We start from the raw sequence: 16,779 nt of genomic DNA, 5'->3' as shown, positions 1-16,779 counted from the left end.
ATTATAAAAAAAAGATTAATTGGCCAGGGCTGGGGATATGGCCTAGTGGAAAGAGTGCTTGCCTCGCATACATGAAACCTTGGGTTCAATTCCCCTGCACCACATATATAGAAAACGGCCAGAAGTGGCGCTGTGGCTCAAGTGGCAGAGTGCTAGCCTTGAGCAAAAAGAAGCCAGGGACAGTGCTCAGGCCCTGAGTCCAAGGCCCAGGACTGGCAAAAAAAAAAAAAAAAAAAATTAATTGGAAAGTTCAAGTATGAGCTGGATCTCATAAAATTTTCTTACATATGAATTGTGATTAAATTTCCTTATTCTTAGCAGATGCTAAGTGCACTTCGTTTGAAAAGATGAGGAAAATTCCACTTACATACATGCATAATGAACATAGGTACATATAGGTACATACAAACAGAACAAAGCACAACTGTGTCAATGTTAGCAACTGGAGACTATAATACAAGTGTTTACTAAATCACTATGCTGTTCTTCCAACTTGTCTGAATATTGAAACATTTCAATAAGGTTAAGGAGAAATAATGCCAAGAAAGAACACAGAAAGCAAGAAAACTACAGAAAAGTATCTTTACCTAGTGACTTATCTCACAAAAACAAAAGCAAAAAAGGTGGGATGTAGCTCCATGGTAGAATATTTGCCTAGCATGAGACCCTGGATTCAGTCCTCAGTCTAAAAAGAAACAGTGACTAGTTGATACTAAATAGTATAAGCCAAAAAATTTAATATCCTTTGTTTTAATCCAGATTTAGAATAATTTAATCAACAGAAAGAAAAAAGTTATACTTTGCAAAGAAATAAAAAGCTAAAGGTAAAATATCATTTAAGAAAATGAAGTACTTAACCAACGTAGCTCACACCTATAATCCTAGCTAAATGGGAGGCTGAGATATGAGGATTGCTGTTCAAAACCAGCCTGTCCAGGAACTCTTTTTTTTTTTTTTTTTTTTTTTTTTTGGCCAGTCCTGGGCCTTGGACTCAGGGCCTGAGCACTGTCCCTGGCTTCTTCCCGCTCAAGGCTAGCACTCTGCCACTTGAGCCACAGCGCCGCTTCTGGCCGTTTTCTGTATATGTGGTGCTGGGGAATCGAACCTAGGGCCTCATGTATCCGAGGCAGGCACTCTTGCCACTAGGCTATATCCCCAGCCCCATGTCCAGGAACTCTTATCTCCAATTAACCACCAGAAAACTAGAAGTGGAGCTATGGCTCAAGTGGTAGAGCTTTAGCCTTGAGCTGAAGGGCTCAGGGACAGCGCCCAGGCCCAGAGTTCAAGCCCCATGACCAACCAAAAAAACCTTACTTATATGTCATTGTTTTATACTCGTAAGTTATTCTCTTTCTGACTCCAGGATAACAGATCTTTATGGCTTTATAGTATAAATGAAATAATAAAAAGATTACAACTCCTTAAAACACTACAGCACCTACAGGCCTATATGCTTTCTTGCTAAAAATATTGAACCTATATATTAAAATATACAAATAGTCCAGATTGCAAAATATTTGGAGGAGGTCTTGGGAGTCTTGGTACTTGGACTTGAACTCAGGCCTTGTGATGTCACTGAGCTTTTTATCTGCCCACGAATGGCACTCAACCACTTGAGCCACACTTCCAGTTCCAGATTTTTTTCTGCTTAACTGAAGAGTCTTATGGATTTGTCTGCCCAGGCTGGCTCTAAACCTCAATTCTCAGATCTCTGCCTCCTGCATAGCTACAATTACAGGCGTGGGCCACCAATGCCCAGTCAACTTGTAATACATTTGAAAAGAAAACTGAGAGGTAGGCTTTTAAGATCCAGATACATTTTTTTGACAACTGTGGGGACAGATGACTATTCTATATTAGAAAATTAAAGAAAAATGACAATCAAATGTCACTTATTTTTTTAAAAATCTGAATTTGAAAATAAATTACGTATTATTTATCCTTGTTCCCTGCATGTAGTAACAGTATAGTGTTTACGGAGACTAAAATTCCCTTTTTGATAGGAAATATGTTCTGAAATAGCTGGGTAATATTGCGCAAGTAAAGAATAATATTAAACAACATGACCAGCCGAAGAAGAGGGAGTAAAAACATATATTCACACAGAGAAGGGAGAACAAAAACAGGAATGACAAGATGCTAACACATGGTGAATTAGCACAAAGGGTATGGTGTGCCTTGTACTGTTCTTTAGGTATATAGTAAATGCAATTTTTTCCTCAAAAAAATGGAAAAGTCCTGGTGCTGGGAATATGACCTAGTGGTAAAGTACTCGTCTCGTATACATGAAGCCCTGGGTTCGATTCCTCAGAACCACATATATAGAAAAAGCCAGAAGTGGCACTGTGGCTCAAGTGACAGAGTGCTAGCCTTGAGCAAAAAGAAGCCAGGGACAGTGCTCAGGCCCTTAGTTCAAGCCCCAGGAGTGGCAAAAAACAAAACCAAGCAAAAAATGGAAAAGTCCTAGCCATACAACATTATTTTCACTTAGCAATCAATTTTGTCAAACTAAAAGTTCTGTTTACAATGCAGTGCCTATAAATGCATGATGTTAAATATTTTTAACAATGTGTGTGTGTGTGTGTGTGTGTGCGCGCGCGCCATTCTTAGGGCTTGAGCTCAGGGCTTGGGCTATGGCCCAGAACTTTTGTGCTCAAAGCTAGCATTCTACCACTTGAGCCACAGCTCCACTTCTAGCTTTTTCTTGGTTAATTGGAGGTAAGAGTCTCAATAGTCTTCCTGCCTGCTGGCTTCAAACCACCATCCTCAGATCTCAGCTTTCTGTGTAGCTAGGATTATAGGTGTAAGCACCAGCACACAGCAACACAATTATTTTTTAAATAGCATGTATGTACAGTAGGATGATATGAATACAATTCATAAAAAGTGAAAACCCTGGGGCTGGGAATATGGCCTAGTGCCAAGAGTGCTTGCGTCCTATACATGAAGCCCTGGGTTCGATTCCTCAGCACCACATATACAGAAAATGGCCAGAAATGGCACTGTGGCTCAAGTGGCAGAGTGCTAGCCTTGAGCAAAAAGAAGCCAGGGACAGTGCTCAGACCCTGAGTCCAAGGCCCAGGGACTGGCCAAAACAAAAACAAAAAAGTGAAAACCCTCTTTACCCTGAAGCAACAGATCTCTTCAGTAAAGTAACTGTTATAAACAGCATATTTCTACCAGCAATATCATGAAATTCACAGCCTTTCTCCTGCATTTTCACCCAAAAAAAAACAAAAAAACGCCTCCTATTACTTCTCAGCCACATGGGAAGATAAGGTGAAAGAAAATATCCAGGTTACACAAAAAAATATCTTTCCCTTGGCATATGCCTGTGACATATCTAGGAGTAGAAAACAAGAAATGCTTCTAAAAGTGTATTTAGATAAGGTTGCAAAGAAGTGCTGTAAAGAACAGTGAAAATGTTAAGGGAGAAAAATCATACCAATTACAACCATTTGTGTTCACATGTTCATCTAAAGGTCTACGGATTTGGAACCCTTGATGTATTCTAGACAAAGATGCTCAAAAAATATCTACAGAAATTATATATACCCTGTGAATCTCAGTCTCAATATAAGAAAGGGTACCTTATATTCCTATTCCAATTAAGAAGTATTTAAAAAATCAGTTTTTAAAACAGTATAAAAACAGACACTTTTTCAATTTATTTACCTTATTCCAACATATTAATAAGAAGGAAGCCCTTACGAGCCTTTACCTGTGGCAGGGTGGATGCTGGCTGCGATGTGAAAGTGACACAGTGCATTGGCGTGGTGGGAAATATGTCTTTGAACTTCATGTGTTGCCATCTGGTCATGCATTAATTCAGTGTGAGTTACGAGAACAGAAGACCTCCTTTGTCCTTTCCTTAAATTTTTCAAGTGGTGTATTGTCTAAAATAAAATTTAAAAACCAATTGCTGAACCCAACTCTGAAAGAGCTAATAAAGGTCAAAAAAAACAAAAAAAAACCTATCACCTTTTTTTTTTCATCTTTTTCTTCAGTGCTGGGGATTAAACCCGTACCTAATACAAAATGGACAAAGTATTCCACCATGGAGCTGAACCTTCAACCTCCCAAAGAAGGCACAAAGACCTCTAAAAGCTCTTTATTACCAGAGGCTTATTTATTTACCAGATGGAAATTAAAGATAAAAATGTTGCAGAGGTATGTAAATACTATAATAAACAACTAGTTAATATTTCAGTACTTCGTTCCACTACATTTTAAAATTGAAAAAAGACAACTGTTCTGACTTAACATTATTTTTTTTTTTGGTCGGTCCTGGGGCTTGAACTCTGGGCCTGGGCACTGTCCCTGAGCTCTTCAGCTCAAGGCTAGCACTCTACCACTTGAGTCACGGTGCCACTTCTGTTTTCCTGGTGGCTAATTGGAGATAAGAGTCTCATGGACTTTTCTGTCCGGGCTGGTTTTGAACCTCAATCCTCAGATCTCAGCATCCTGAGTAGTTTAGGATTACAGGTGTGAGCCACCAGCACCTGGCATGACTTACACTTTTAATTTCAGTTATGCCCTTGAATATTCTTAATCCTTATAAAACAAAAAACACTTAACTTTAAGTTCAAGAACTTTTACATATTTTAATAATCATAGCTATTTATTCCTATGGCTCTTGACATTTGATATGCAAAAGAAAAAGTGAAAATTATGTTATTTACCTAGACTACAATTCTAAGATCATTACTTTTTCTTTTTCTTTTTTCTTTTTTGCCAGTCCTGGGCCTTGGACTCAGGGCCTGAGCACTGTCCCTGGCTTCTTTTTGCTCAAGGCTAGCACTCTGCCACTTGAGCCACAGCGCCACTTCTGGCCGTTTTCTGTATATGTGGTACTGGGGAATCAAACCCAGGGCTTCATGTCTAGGAGGCAAGCACTCTTGCCACTAGGCCATATGCTCAGCCCCGATCATTACTTTTTCTATCTAGCTTCATACTGGCAAAAAAATGAATCATCTTGTAAGTATAAAGTGAGAACCTATCATCATTAATTTCATCACTGCATGCACCATGTGTTCCATCAGCACCTTAGCTTATCAATTCCCAGCACAAGAATTTATTTAGCATCATAAGTAGTACAGTACCTCAAGAGCATGCTGTATTCTATCTTTATGTCTTCCAGCATGAGAAAGGGTGCTGGCAATGCTGGAGGTAGTAGTCTCACAAATCTGCTCACCCAAAAGACAGTCTTCTGGTAGTAATGTTTCTGCCCAGAGCCGACACACACCATCATGGCATGAAGTTAGTAACACATTACACACAGAACCCCTAACAACAAAAAGAAACAAATACTGTTACCAACATCAATGCCAACAATTAAAAACTACTAGTATTTACTTCTTTCATGTATAAATATGATATCAGTGTAAAAATCACTGTATGGAAAAAAAATTGAAGGGCACACAACATAGTACCACTGTGAACATCATAAAAACTAGGAGCATCTTGACGAACGCCACAGAAAGTAATGCCTGACTATACATGTGCTCTGGAAGAGTAGGCTCTGAAGGAACATCAGTGTCCTCTAAACAAAACGAACTCAACAGTGAGAGAAAATCTAATATTATCAACTACAGGATGATCCTAATAAAATAATAAAATGTAATTATATTTAAACTACATAGTTGATCTGATGGTAGTAGCTTTATCAGTTTGCCTTACCCTTCTTAACAAATAGAAATGTTTATTATTTCATAATAAAACTTTTAGAAGAATATCATACAGAAGTATAAACCATTGAGCTAAAAAGTAAAATAAGCAGCTTGTTACAAAAAGAAAAGCCTGTTTTTCTTTTAATTTCTGTTAGTTTTTCTTTTTTTTTAATTGTAAAGGCGACATATTGAGTACATTTCTTTTTTGAACAGTGTCACTCCTCCTTCACTTTCTCCCATTTTTTTCCCTCTCTACCTCCCTGCCCTCAAGTTGTAGAGAACTATTTTTCTTTTTTTTAAAAAATGCTTACAGACAGGCACTGGTGGCTAATGCCTGTAATCCTAACTGCTCAGGAGGCTGTGATCTGAAGATCACAGTTCAAAGCCAGCCTAGGCAGGAAAGTTTGTGAGACTCTTTCTCCAGTAAACTACAAAAAAAAAAAAAAAAAGCCAGGAGTGGAGCTGTGGCTCAAGCAGTAAAGAACTAGCCTTGACCAAAAGAAGCTTGTGGACAGAGTCTAGGCTCTGAGTTCAAGCCCCAGAACTGGCCCAAAAAAAAAAAACAAAAACACATTACATAGAGAAATATTTTCCAAATGTTTTCAATAGATTCTAGATTCAAATAATTTAAAGACAATGCCTTATATTTGGGCTTTAAAAATTTATAATTGTTTCCATGTTAACTCCATAATGTAGGCTGTTTCCTATCAAGTGTACACTATTCCCACATATATTTAAGAGGGGAAACAACACTCCCTTAAGAACCCACAGACATATCTGGGTTGAAAATGTGTGTGTGAGTCCAACAATAGAGCATCAGCTGTGAGCAAGTAAGATAAGCGAGAGTCCTGAGGCAGAGTTCAAGCGCCAAAATCAGAAAGGAAAAAAAAAATGCAAACAGATAAGCAAAGTTCTAGGCAGCAGGTTTGTGAGTACCCAATGCTTCCTTAAATATGAGGAATCATTTGTGTGAGCTCTTTTCTAGTTTATTTGCTCTTCTAAATACCCGTAAGAGAAATCATAACAATGATGAAAACCATATATAGCAATTCTCTATATCCATGGTTCCATATTTGTAGATTCAAACAACTGCAGATCAAAACTACTTGTGAGAAAAAAAATTTACAACTCTACTAAATAACAGATTTTTTTGGTCATTATCCCCTAAACAATACAATATAAAAACTATTTATATGGCCTTTACATTGCAATAGGTATTAAAGTAACCTAGAAACTCTTTAAAGTATAAGGATGTATGTAGTTAACTGTAAATACCACATCATTTTGTATGAAGGACTAGAACAACTGCAGGTTTTAGTACGTGTGAGAAGTCACAGAATCACACACACACACACACACACACACACACACACACACACACACACACAGAGATACTGAGGAAATCACTGTAATGAAATTTTCAAAAATACTTGGAAGCCAGGTAGGGTGGCATGCTTCAACTCCTGGAAGACTCAAGTAGAGGAAACATAAGTCCCAGAATTCAAGAACCTGAGTAGTTTAACAAAAAGCAACGTAACTTACATGATAGAAAATGGGTATTTCCAGTAGAATAGCAATTTTTAAAAATTTAAGCAAGTCCTTTAAAAAGTTATGTTGATAAGACTTGATATTAAAAGGCACACCTAGCCACTTGAGCCACTTTACCACCATGTACATTACTATCAGTTTATTACCACATTATTTGCCCTGAATGTATGCTTTCCTGTTTACTTGCAAACATCCTTCCTGTTGCTCACTGAACCTCTCTCTCCTAGAGGTATAGAGAGCTTGGGAACCAGAGTCACAAATTCACAACAGCAGAACTACAATTCAGACAGCTCAGTTCAGAATCTATTCTGTTAATACCTAGCATGTCAATACAGTAATGATCTTATTGTCATTGTTTTTATATGCACGTTAAAAATACAAACCAAGGTACATTTATCTAACCTGGGCATATACTTGCTTGTTTTACGCCATGAAAAACCTGTCACTGCTCGAGGATGTGCCAAGTAAACAAAGGAAAACTGAGTAGAAGCTTGTCTCTTTTTCACTTCATGATGATCCTGAGGTATAATTGAAGATTTCCAACCAGTCATAGGATACCACACTTTCAAAAGACAATCATCCTGCAAAATATATAGGTCAATAAAAATATGTATATATACCATTCAAAATTTAAGTGGTATAAAGTTTTAAAAATTAAGATGTATCTAAAACATCATTGTGCAATCTATACATAGTATAAAATCAAAGCTAGAATGATTTCTAAAGATTATTCTTGAAAAATAAATGGACAATCTGTTCACCATTAGTCATTTTCTGTGTACTGGTGTTTTTTTTTTAATGGAAACTGATGGAAAAGTTCTCCATTTAAAGATCCATGGGGGGCTGGGAATGTGGCTTAGTGGTAGAGTGCTTGCCTAGCATGCATGAAGCCCTGGGTTCAATCCTCAGTACCACATAAGCAGAAAAAACTGTAAGTGGTGCTATGGTTCAATGGTAGCATGCTAGCCTTGAGTAAAAGAAGCTTACGAACAATGCCCAGGCCCCGAGTTCAAGCCTGGGGACTGGCAAAAAAAAAAATATTTGTTTTAATCCATGTGTCATGGAAGAGCATCTCAAGATTGTGATGTTAGCTTCTTGGCTAAGAAGAGGTAAGAAAGGTGCTTTGTATCTTTTCAGTCACTGTTATCATTCTTTCCATTTTCAAGATTTTTGGAGGAATGAAACCTGTCTTAAATTATGAACTTTTTCTATAAAGGAACATAGGTAGTAAATAACTTAGGCTTTATATGCTGCACAGGACTACAACATAAGATTCTTTTTCATCATTTTTACAAACCTTTAAAAATGCAAAAACCAAAAATAAATAAATAAAAATGCAAAAACCATGCTCTTAGCACTTGGACTAATAGATTACTGATCCCTACTCTAAGTGGTGAGAAAGCATTTGGGGAGCTGTTAAGAATAACTTCCAGGGCTGGGGATATGGCCTAGTGGCAAGAGTGCCTGCCTTATATACATGAGGTCCTGGGTTCGATTCCCCAGTACCACATATGCAGAAAATGGCCAGAAATGGCGCTGTGGCTCAAGTGGCAGAGTGCTAGCCTTGAGCAAAAAGAAGCCAGGGACAGTGCTCAGGCCCTGAGTCCAAGCCCCAGGACTGGCCAAAAAAAAAAAAGAACTTCCAAGTCAACTTAAACTATTTATAGAGATAAGCCGCCAGGTGCTGGTGACTCATGCCTGTAATCCAGCTACTCAGAAGGCTGAGATCTGAGGACTGCAGTTCAAAGCCAGCCCAGGCAGAAAAGTCCCCGTGACACTCTTATCTCCAATTAACTACTCAAAAAAGCCAAAGTGGCACTGTAGATCAAGTGGTACAGCACTAGCCTAGAGCAAAAGAGGCTCAGGGACAGCACCCAGGCCCTGAGTTCAAACTCCAGGACGAACAAAATAGATAAATAGATAAAGATATATATTGATATAGCAATAGTTCTGACAACTGTATTAAAAAGTTTAAATGACATGATGAGGCTACTGATGCCTCACTTAGTTGGGATATTTTAACTGCAAGGTTATGCCTTCTGAGGTGCTTATTGTGAAACAACTACGTAACAATGTATTGCTTGCTTTCCACCCTATGCCACGTACTGCTTGCTTTTCCTAAGTGCCCTCTTCTTAGCATCACTTTCATATAACCAAATTCACAGTACATGGCAGTGGTTTCAGAGCATGTACTCCCAAACCTCGCGGTACCTCAGAGTCCCTCAGAAGTCACAAAGCAAAGGCAAAGAGCCACACACACAGGTAGTACTCTTCTCCTCCCATCCCCATCAGTTCCCCCCAAGTAAATCATCCCACTTCCCTGTTACTGTCTAAACCACAAAACCATCACAGAACGAATTTAGCCATCAAAAAACAAAGTTTCCAGAAAATTCCAAATTATGTGGCAGCTACACAAAGTACTCCTAATTATAAGAGAAAATTTAAAGAAGTTGCACTGAATAAAAAGCACAATACCTCAGAAGGAAATGAATAGCTTTAAATACTTACATGAGAAAGTCAATGGCGGGGCTGGGAATATGGCCTAGTGGCAAGAGTGCTTGCCTTGTATACATGAGGCCCTGGGTTCGATTCCTCAGCACCACATATACAGAAAATGGCCAGAAGTGGCGCTGTGGCTCAAGTGGCAGAGTGCTAGCCTTGAGCAAAAAGAAGCCAGGGACAGTGCTCAGGCCCTGAGGCCTAGGACTGGCAAAAAAAAAAAAAGTCAATGGCATAGAAAGAAAAAAAAACTTCATTGTAAACTCACTGTAAATAAAAACATGAATAAAAATTAAATACAAAAAAAAGAGAACTTGTAGCTATTTTTAGAAGATCAGCAAAACTAGTAGATCTGTTAAAGGATTAATTTTTTTATGTGTATGTTCCAGTCCTGGTTGCTGTCCCTGAATTTTCTCATTCAAAGCTAGCATTCTTGAGTGATCACCCCTTGAGCCAAACTTTCCCTTCTGGCTTTTTGGTGGTTAATTGGAGATAAGAGTCTCAAGGACTTTCCTGCCTGCACTGGGGCTTCAAACCATGCTCCTCCTCTCCTGAGTAGGTAGGATTATAGGCATGAACCACTGGTGCTTGACTTGGGACTAAAATATTTAATCAATTAACTTGTTTATTTTGCCAATCCTGGGGCATGAACTTAGGGCTTGCACTCTGTACCTGGGCCGCTCTGTGCTCAAGGCTAGTGCTCTACCACTTGAGCCACAATACCAATTCCAGCCTTTTCTGTTTATGTGGTACTGAGGAATTGAACCCAGGGCTTTATGCTAGCTAGGCAAGCACTCTACCACTAAGCCACATTCCCAGTCTCTAAAATACTTTATATAAAACCAAATATTACCTTTTTATCAAGAATGAAATAGGAGCTAGGTGTAGGTGGCTCCTAGCTGGAGATCTAGTAACTTGCCAGCCTTGAGGGTTCATTCAGCCTTGATGCCACACATTCTGTCCCAGAGGAACTCAATCCTCATACTTGCTGGTTCTTACTAGAAAATTATAGGCTCAAGGGCTGGGAATATGGCCTAAAAACTGGAAATAGAGCTGTGGCTCAAAGTGGTAGAGCAATGGCCTTGAGTAAAAAGAGCTTAGAGACAACACCTAGGCCCACAACCAGGAAAAAAAAAAAATGCAGTCAAGTGTCTGTTATGTGAGAGATACAGTTCTTTTTAATTTTCCTTTAAGGTCAGATAAAAAATTCCAAATACTCCTAAGCCCAAGAAAAATTTAATTTACCACATTTATAAAAACTGGCTCTTACCAGCAAAAGTGTTTAATTAACTGTAATTTTAAGATCCTGACAATAATTGGATTTGAGTTCCCTACCACCTGAACTAAAATCCTGTCATGAGTAGCAGAGGCGGTGAAAAGGCCTTCTAGTGGGAGATCTACACAGTGACCATCTGTTTAATCAAATCAGACAAATTTGACTTATTAACAAAGCAGAACAGATGGGGGGGGACAAAAACTGCCTAACATTCTACCATTAGTTCTGTTCTTTTTATCAAAAGAATCTTAATTACTTGTGTATCTTCTCAAAAACCCTAGAAAATAAGCTTCTTAAATCCAAGACAGATTTTTTTCAACCCCCACAGGATTCTTACCATGAAGCAATTTTATCTTTCCATAAAAATTATGAAACGGGTCCTAGGAGAACTAGACATAATAAGCAGCTCAGTGAAACAAAGACTGAAACAATGAAAAACTCAATAAGCTCCTGCTAAAGTTATGTACAATAAAAAGTCAAAGAAAGAAAACAGGGATTTCAGAATACATATAAGGAACTGCCTTGAGAGCTTAAAACTCTAGTGCCCCATTTAAAGGGACATGCCTTTAGTCTTATTATTTATTTTTGATATCTAAAAGTATCTTTCAGACCATTACAAATGAGAGTTCAAATAGTCAGAAGATGTTTGTACAATGAATATGGATTATCTTGCATGGGTCTTTATTAGTTTTTAAAGTACTGACTCTGGAGCTGGGAATGGCCTAGTGGCAAGAGTGCTCGCCTCGTATACATGAAGCCCTGGGTTCAATTCCCCAACACCACATATATAGAAAATGGCCAGAAGTGGCACTGTGACTCAAGTGGCAGAGTGCTACCCTTGAGCAAAAAGAAGCCAGGGACAGTGCTCAGGCCCTGAGTCCAAGCCCCAGGACCGGCAAAATAAATAAATAAATAAACAAACAAATAAATAAATATATATATATATAAAGTGCTGACTCTGTCAGAAAGACCAAACAAAGTTTAGGCAGTTCTGACACATGGATGACACAAATATCCCACAATAGCTAAGAATCAGAAACATGATGAAGGGGCTGGGGATATGGCCTAGTGGCAAGAGTGCTTGCCTCGTCTACAAGAAGCCCTCGGTTTGATTCCCCAGCACCACATATACAGAAAATGGCCAGAAGTGGCGCTGTGGCTCAAGTGGCAGAGTGCTAGCCTTGAGCAAAAAGAAGCCAGGGACAGTGCTCAGGCCCTGAGTCCAAGGCCCAGGATTGGCAAAAAAAAAAAAAAAAAAAAGAAAAAAAGAAACATGATGAACATCTTTACAGTGACTTAATATGACATACATTTTAAAAATAATTTTCCAGAGCTTTCCAGAGTAACACAGCACAAACTGGAAGAATTATTGTTTAACGATACAATAATTTAAGTAATAAATTATGGGGCTGGGGATATAGCCTAGTGGCAAGAGTGCCTGCCTCGGATACACGAGGCCCTAGGTTCGATTCCCCAGCACCACATATGCAGAAAACGGCCAGAAGCGGCGCTGTGGCTCAAGTGGCAGAGTGCTAGCCTTGAGCGGGAAGAAGCCAGGGACAGTGCTCAGGCCCTGAGTCCAAGGCCCAGGACTGGCCAAAAAAAAAAAAAACAAGCCCCAGGACTGGCAAAAAAAAAAAAAAGTAATAAATTATGGCCTCAAGCAGATAATATGTTGGTGGTAAAGAGGTAAACATTCAGTGGCTATATTCCAAAGGTACAGCCATAATAAGGGAAATAGTGGAAACAGGACTAGTAATTGGGGGAGGTTCAAACAAAAGATTCAAATCTGAATGCCATCAGCACATAAAACTGCCATTTGAGATACGATTACCAAAGGAATAAATACCATCTAAGGAATGGCCCAAGAAATGAGCCCTGGGTATATTGTACCAGCATTTACAGATAGTAGAGATGAGATGCTATGAAAAAACTAAGGAGGGTTAGCCAGAATTAAAAGTAGGCAACGTAGAGCAATGAAAATACTGAGTACTGATATATATTCATAAAAGTCTTCCAAACCCACAAAATGTATACACCAAGAGTGAACCCTAATGTAAAGTACTGACTTTGCCAATGCCAACTGCAACAAATGTACTATTGGAAGGGGAAGATGTGAGGGAAGCATAGGGTAGCTATACATTATTTGGGAACAGAGGGATGGATATGAGATTTCTCTGAACCGTCTCAATTTTGAAAAAGTAGAAGTAACCAATTGTGTTAAATCATGCTGACAGGTTAAGTAAGAACCACAGGATTCAGTAACGGGAAGTCTCTGATGACAGTGAGAGGAACACTGCTGGGCTCAACTGAAAATCAAGAAAAAGACAGAGACAGCAACCAAAAACAACCCTTTCTGGGTTCCAGAAGGACCAGGCAACGTGGCAGAAGCTAGGAGGAAAGGTAGAAAGTATCTCAATTATTGCTGTTGCTTGTTTTACAACTGGTAAGACTACAGCACATTACATATGCTAAGCTGTATGAGTCAGCTTAGGCAGACCAAACAAAACACTATATAGTGATTGTTTAAATAAAAATGTATTTCTTTACAGCTCTAGAGGGTGAAAATCCAAGATCAGAGTGCCAGTACTGTGAAATTTTGAGGAAGGTTTTCTTCTGGTTTGTGAATAGCCACCTTTTCACCGTGCCTCCCTCACATGACAGCTACAGCAATCTCCATGTGCCACCATAAAGGCCCTGTCCTCATGACCTCATCAGACCACACTACTTCCCATGGTCTCCATCACCAAGTATTATCCCACTGGAGATTACAGCTTCAATGAATGAATATGGAGGATACACAATCAGTGCATAAGCACATGCTGATGTGATGACCCAGTAGAAAAGCAGCAACTGGCCTAAGGGAGAAGAGGCAAACACAACCTTGATACCCCAGGGTTAAGCAAAAGTGAACAGGGGGCTGGGAATATGGCCTAGTGGCAAGAGTGCTTGCCTCCTACACATGAAGCTCTCGGTTCGATTCCCCAGCACCACATATATGAAAAAAACAGCCAGAAGGGGCGCTGTGGCTCAGGTGGCAGAGTGCTAGCCTTGAGCGGGAAGAAGCCAGGGACGGTGCTCAGGCCCTGAGTCCAAGGCCCAGGACTGGCCCAAAAAAAAAAAAAAGTGAACAGGATCTAGTACACACCTAAGTAAAAGAACTGACCTGTACATTCATCCATGGTAAAACAGGGAAGACAGAATGTATATAGACAAATGCAGGGAGGTAAACAGAGAGGTAAACTGTATCAAAGTTCTTTCTTATTGCATTTGCTTTCTCAGGCAAGCATCCGTAGTAAACAAATGTTGAAGCAAATGATTAGATTGTCACAGGGGAACCCAGAGTGGCACAGAGCATGTTTCAAATACACACCAGAACAAAAATAAAAGAGCCACACTGGGCACTGGTGGCTCACGCCAGGCACCAGTGGCTCACACCTGTAATCCTAGCTACTCAGGAGGCTGAGATCGGAGGATCACAGCTCACAGCCAGCTGGGGAAGAAAAGTCCCCATGAGACTCTTACCTCCAATTAACCACTCAAAAACTGGAAGTAGAGCTTTGTGGCTCAAAGTGTTAAAGAGTACTAGCCTTGAGCAAAAGAGCTCAGGGACAGCACCAAGCCTTGAGTTCAAGCCCTGCAATACAACAACAACAACAAAAAAAAAGCCAAGATCCCATGAAAGGCAAAAAGTCAGTTCACCTAAAGAGCCTTCCTATATGGAGGTTTAAAATTAGTATATTTAAGAAAGAAAAAAAATTCTCTGAAGGAGATGGCCAAGAACAGTTTTACCCTAGTCTGAGCAGAGGAAAATGTCTCCCTTGGGAACTGATACACACAAAACAGGCCTCATGAGGACCAAATTCATACCATTTGTGTGGCATGACAACATACGCCTGAGAGCACACTCTGAGCTGCAGTGTCCCTAGGAGCCTGGAAGATGCTACATGAACCTTTCTGAAAGAAGGCATACACCAACCTGGTGCTCACAGAACCTCTACTAATACTCAACCCGAGTTTTCTCAGTAAAACCGTAAGTCAGAGTCAGCTAACTGCGGTGCTTTGATATCCCACATCTGCATTCAAAGCTCAGCTCTACTTTCTAGCTATGAATCCTTGGGAATTTTGGCTTCTGTCCCAGAAGGAATAATGCCTGCCCCATGAGATTCTGTGAAGACATGTCCTTGCACATAACTCTCACTACTGGGAAGCTGTTGTCCTAACAGCTCCACTAGTTATGTACGTTTTATTGATAATATAAAATAAAAGTTGTCACCCCCAGTAACTCTAGGACCATCCCCAACTGCACCAACATAATTAAAGTAGGTTCTGACCCATTTTTGGGGGATAATCTATGAATCAAATAATGAACTACAAAAAAAAAAAAACTTAAAAACTAATGCTTACGCCAGGCACCAGTGGATCATGCCCATAATTCTAACTACCCAGGAGGCTGAATGTGAGGATTGTGGTTAGAAGCCAGCCTGGCCAAGAAAATTTGTGAGATTCTTATTTCCAACTAACCACAAAAAGCCTGAAGTGAAGGTTTGGCTCAAGTGGTGGAATGCTAGCCTTGAGCACAAAAAGCTCAGTGACAGCACCCAAATCCTGAGTTCAAGCCCCATGACCGACCAAAAACAAGCAACAAGTAGCCTAACAGCAATGGAGAAAAAAAGAGTGTGTTCAATATATTGTTCAAGACAAGTAGATACCCACTTGAAAAAAATGAACTTTCCTGCTTCTTACCTGTACCTAAAATTTCACATAGATCTAGGGACATGTTCAAAAGAAAACAAAATGTCCAAGTTCTAGACCAGGTTTCTTAGCTGAGGTCCTCTGACTCAAGAACCCTAATACTAGAATCCTTTGGCCACATCATGTGTACTCCCACAGGCCTTACCATTCTGGGCATGCCACTTACAACTTGAAACCATCTACCTCTTTTGTCTGCAGTTTGCTAGGAGTTGGCTTAGTGATAAGAACCCATGCTCTCTCCTCCGTAGCTCTCAGCCAGTTACTAATGTGTATAAGGAACATATGTAAAGAACATGATGTGTGGGAGGAATACTGAGGACCAATAGTACTATAAAATTTTAACCACTTAACACATTTAACAAAGGGCAAACTGTCATATTAAGTATGTAGACTTCTTATGCTCATTCCTCATTTATTAATTACAGATACTTGAATCATTACCTCAAGGTCTACCAACAAGGAAACCAAGAAAACAAAGACCTAGATGTACTATGAACTTGGAAGATGAATTCTTTATGTAACTGCTTAAAGAAGGAAATGCTTCAACAAGCAAACCAAAGTAGTATTAGCAGTACCTAAGAATTTGTCTGAGAAGTCACAAATGTTTTCATATCATATTTTTTGAGATATGCAGCAATCATTATAAGATATGAAAAAAAAAATTTTTTTTGCTAGTCCTGGGGCTTGGGACTCAGGGCCTGTCCCTGGCTTCTTTTTGCTCAAGGCTAGCGCTAGCACTCTACCACTGTGCCACTTCTGGCTTTTTCTGTTTATATGGTGCTAAGGAATCGAACCCAGGGCTTCATGCATGCAAGGCAAGCATTCTACCACTAAGCCATATTTCCAGCCCTCAAAATATTTTTATATTCATCTTTACTTGGAAATAGATACCTACTGGAAACACTAAACTGCACAAGTGCAACCTCCTATCTGCTACATTGTGCAGTTTTCCTGTCTATGAGTTCATGTAACTGTTGAGCAACTACCTCTGTACCCACTAATTAGTCAATTACAAAACAGTACAGTTCAGTG

The 16,779-nt window shown here is 39.5% G+C and overlaps 1 protein-coding gene across 2 annotated transcripts in view; it reads right to left on the bottom strand.

Annotated features, from left to right (window-relative positions):
* The window catches only part of Dmxl2 (Dmx like 2), a 98,695-nt gene that overhangs the window by 59,344 nt on the left and 22,572 nt on the right, over positions 1-16,779 (bottom strand). For both annotated transcript variants that reach the window (XM_048332139.1, XM_048332140.1), the window contains exons 7-9: positions 7,620-7,798; positions 5,103-5,286; positions 3,722-3,896 (exon numbers count right to left, since the gene is read on the bottom strand). In XM_048332139.1, coding sequence (XP_048188096.1) covers positions 3,722-3,896; positions 5,103-5,286; positions 7,620-7,798 — 538 coding nt within the window. The remainder of the gene's footprint in view (positions 1-3,721; positions 3,897-5,102; positions 5,287-7,619; positions 7,799-16,779) is intronic.

The sequence above is a fragment of the Perognathus longimembris genome, chromosome 23 (assembly GCF_023159225.1).
Source record: "Perognathus longimembris pacificus isolate PPM17 chromosome 23, ASM2315922v1, whole genome shotgun sequence".
Taxonomy (NCBI): domain Eukaryota; kingdom Metazoa; phylum Chordata; class Mammalia; order Rodentia; family Heteromyidae; genus Perognathus; species Perognathus longimembris.
This window is presented reverse-complemented; position numbering and strand designations above follow the sequence as displayed.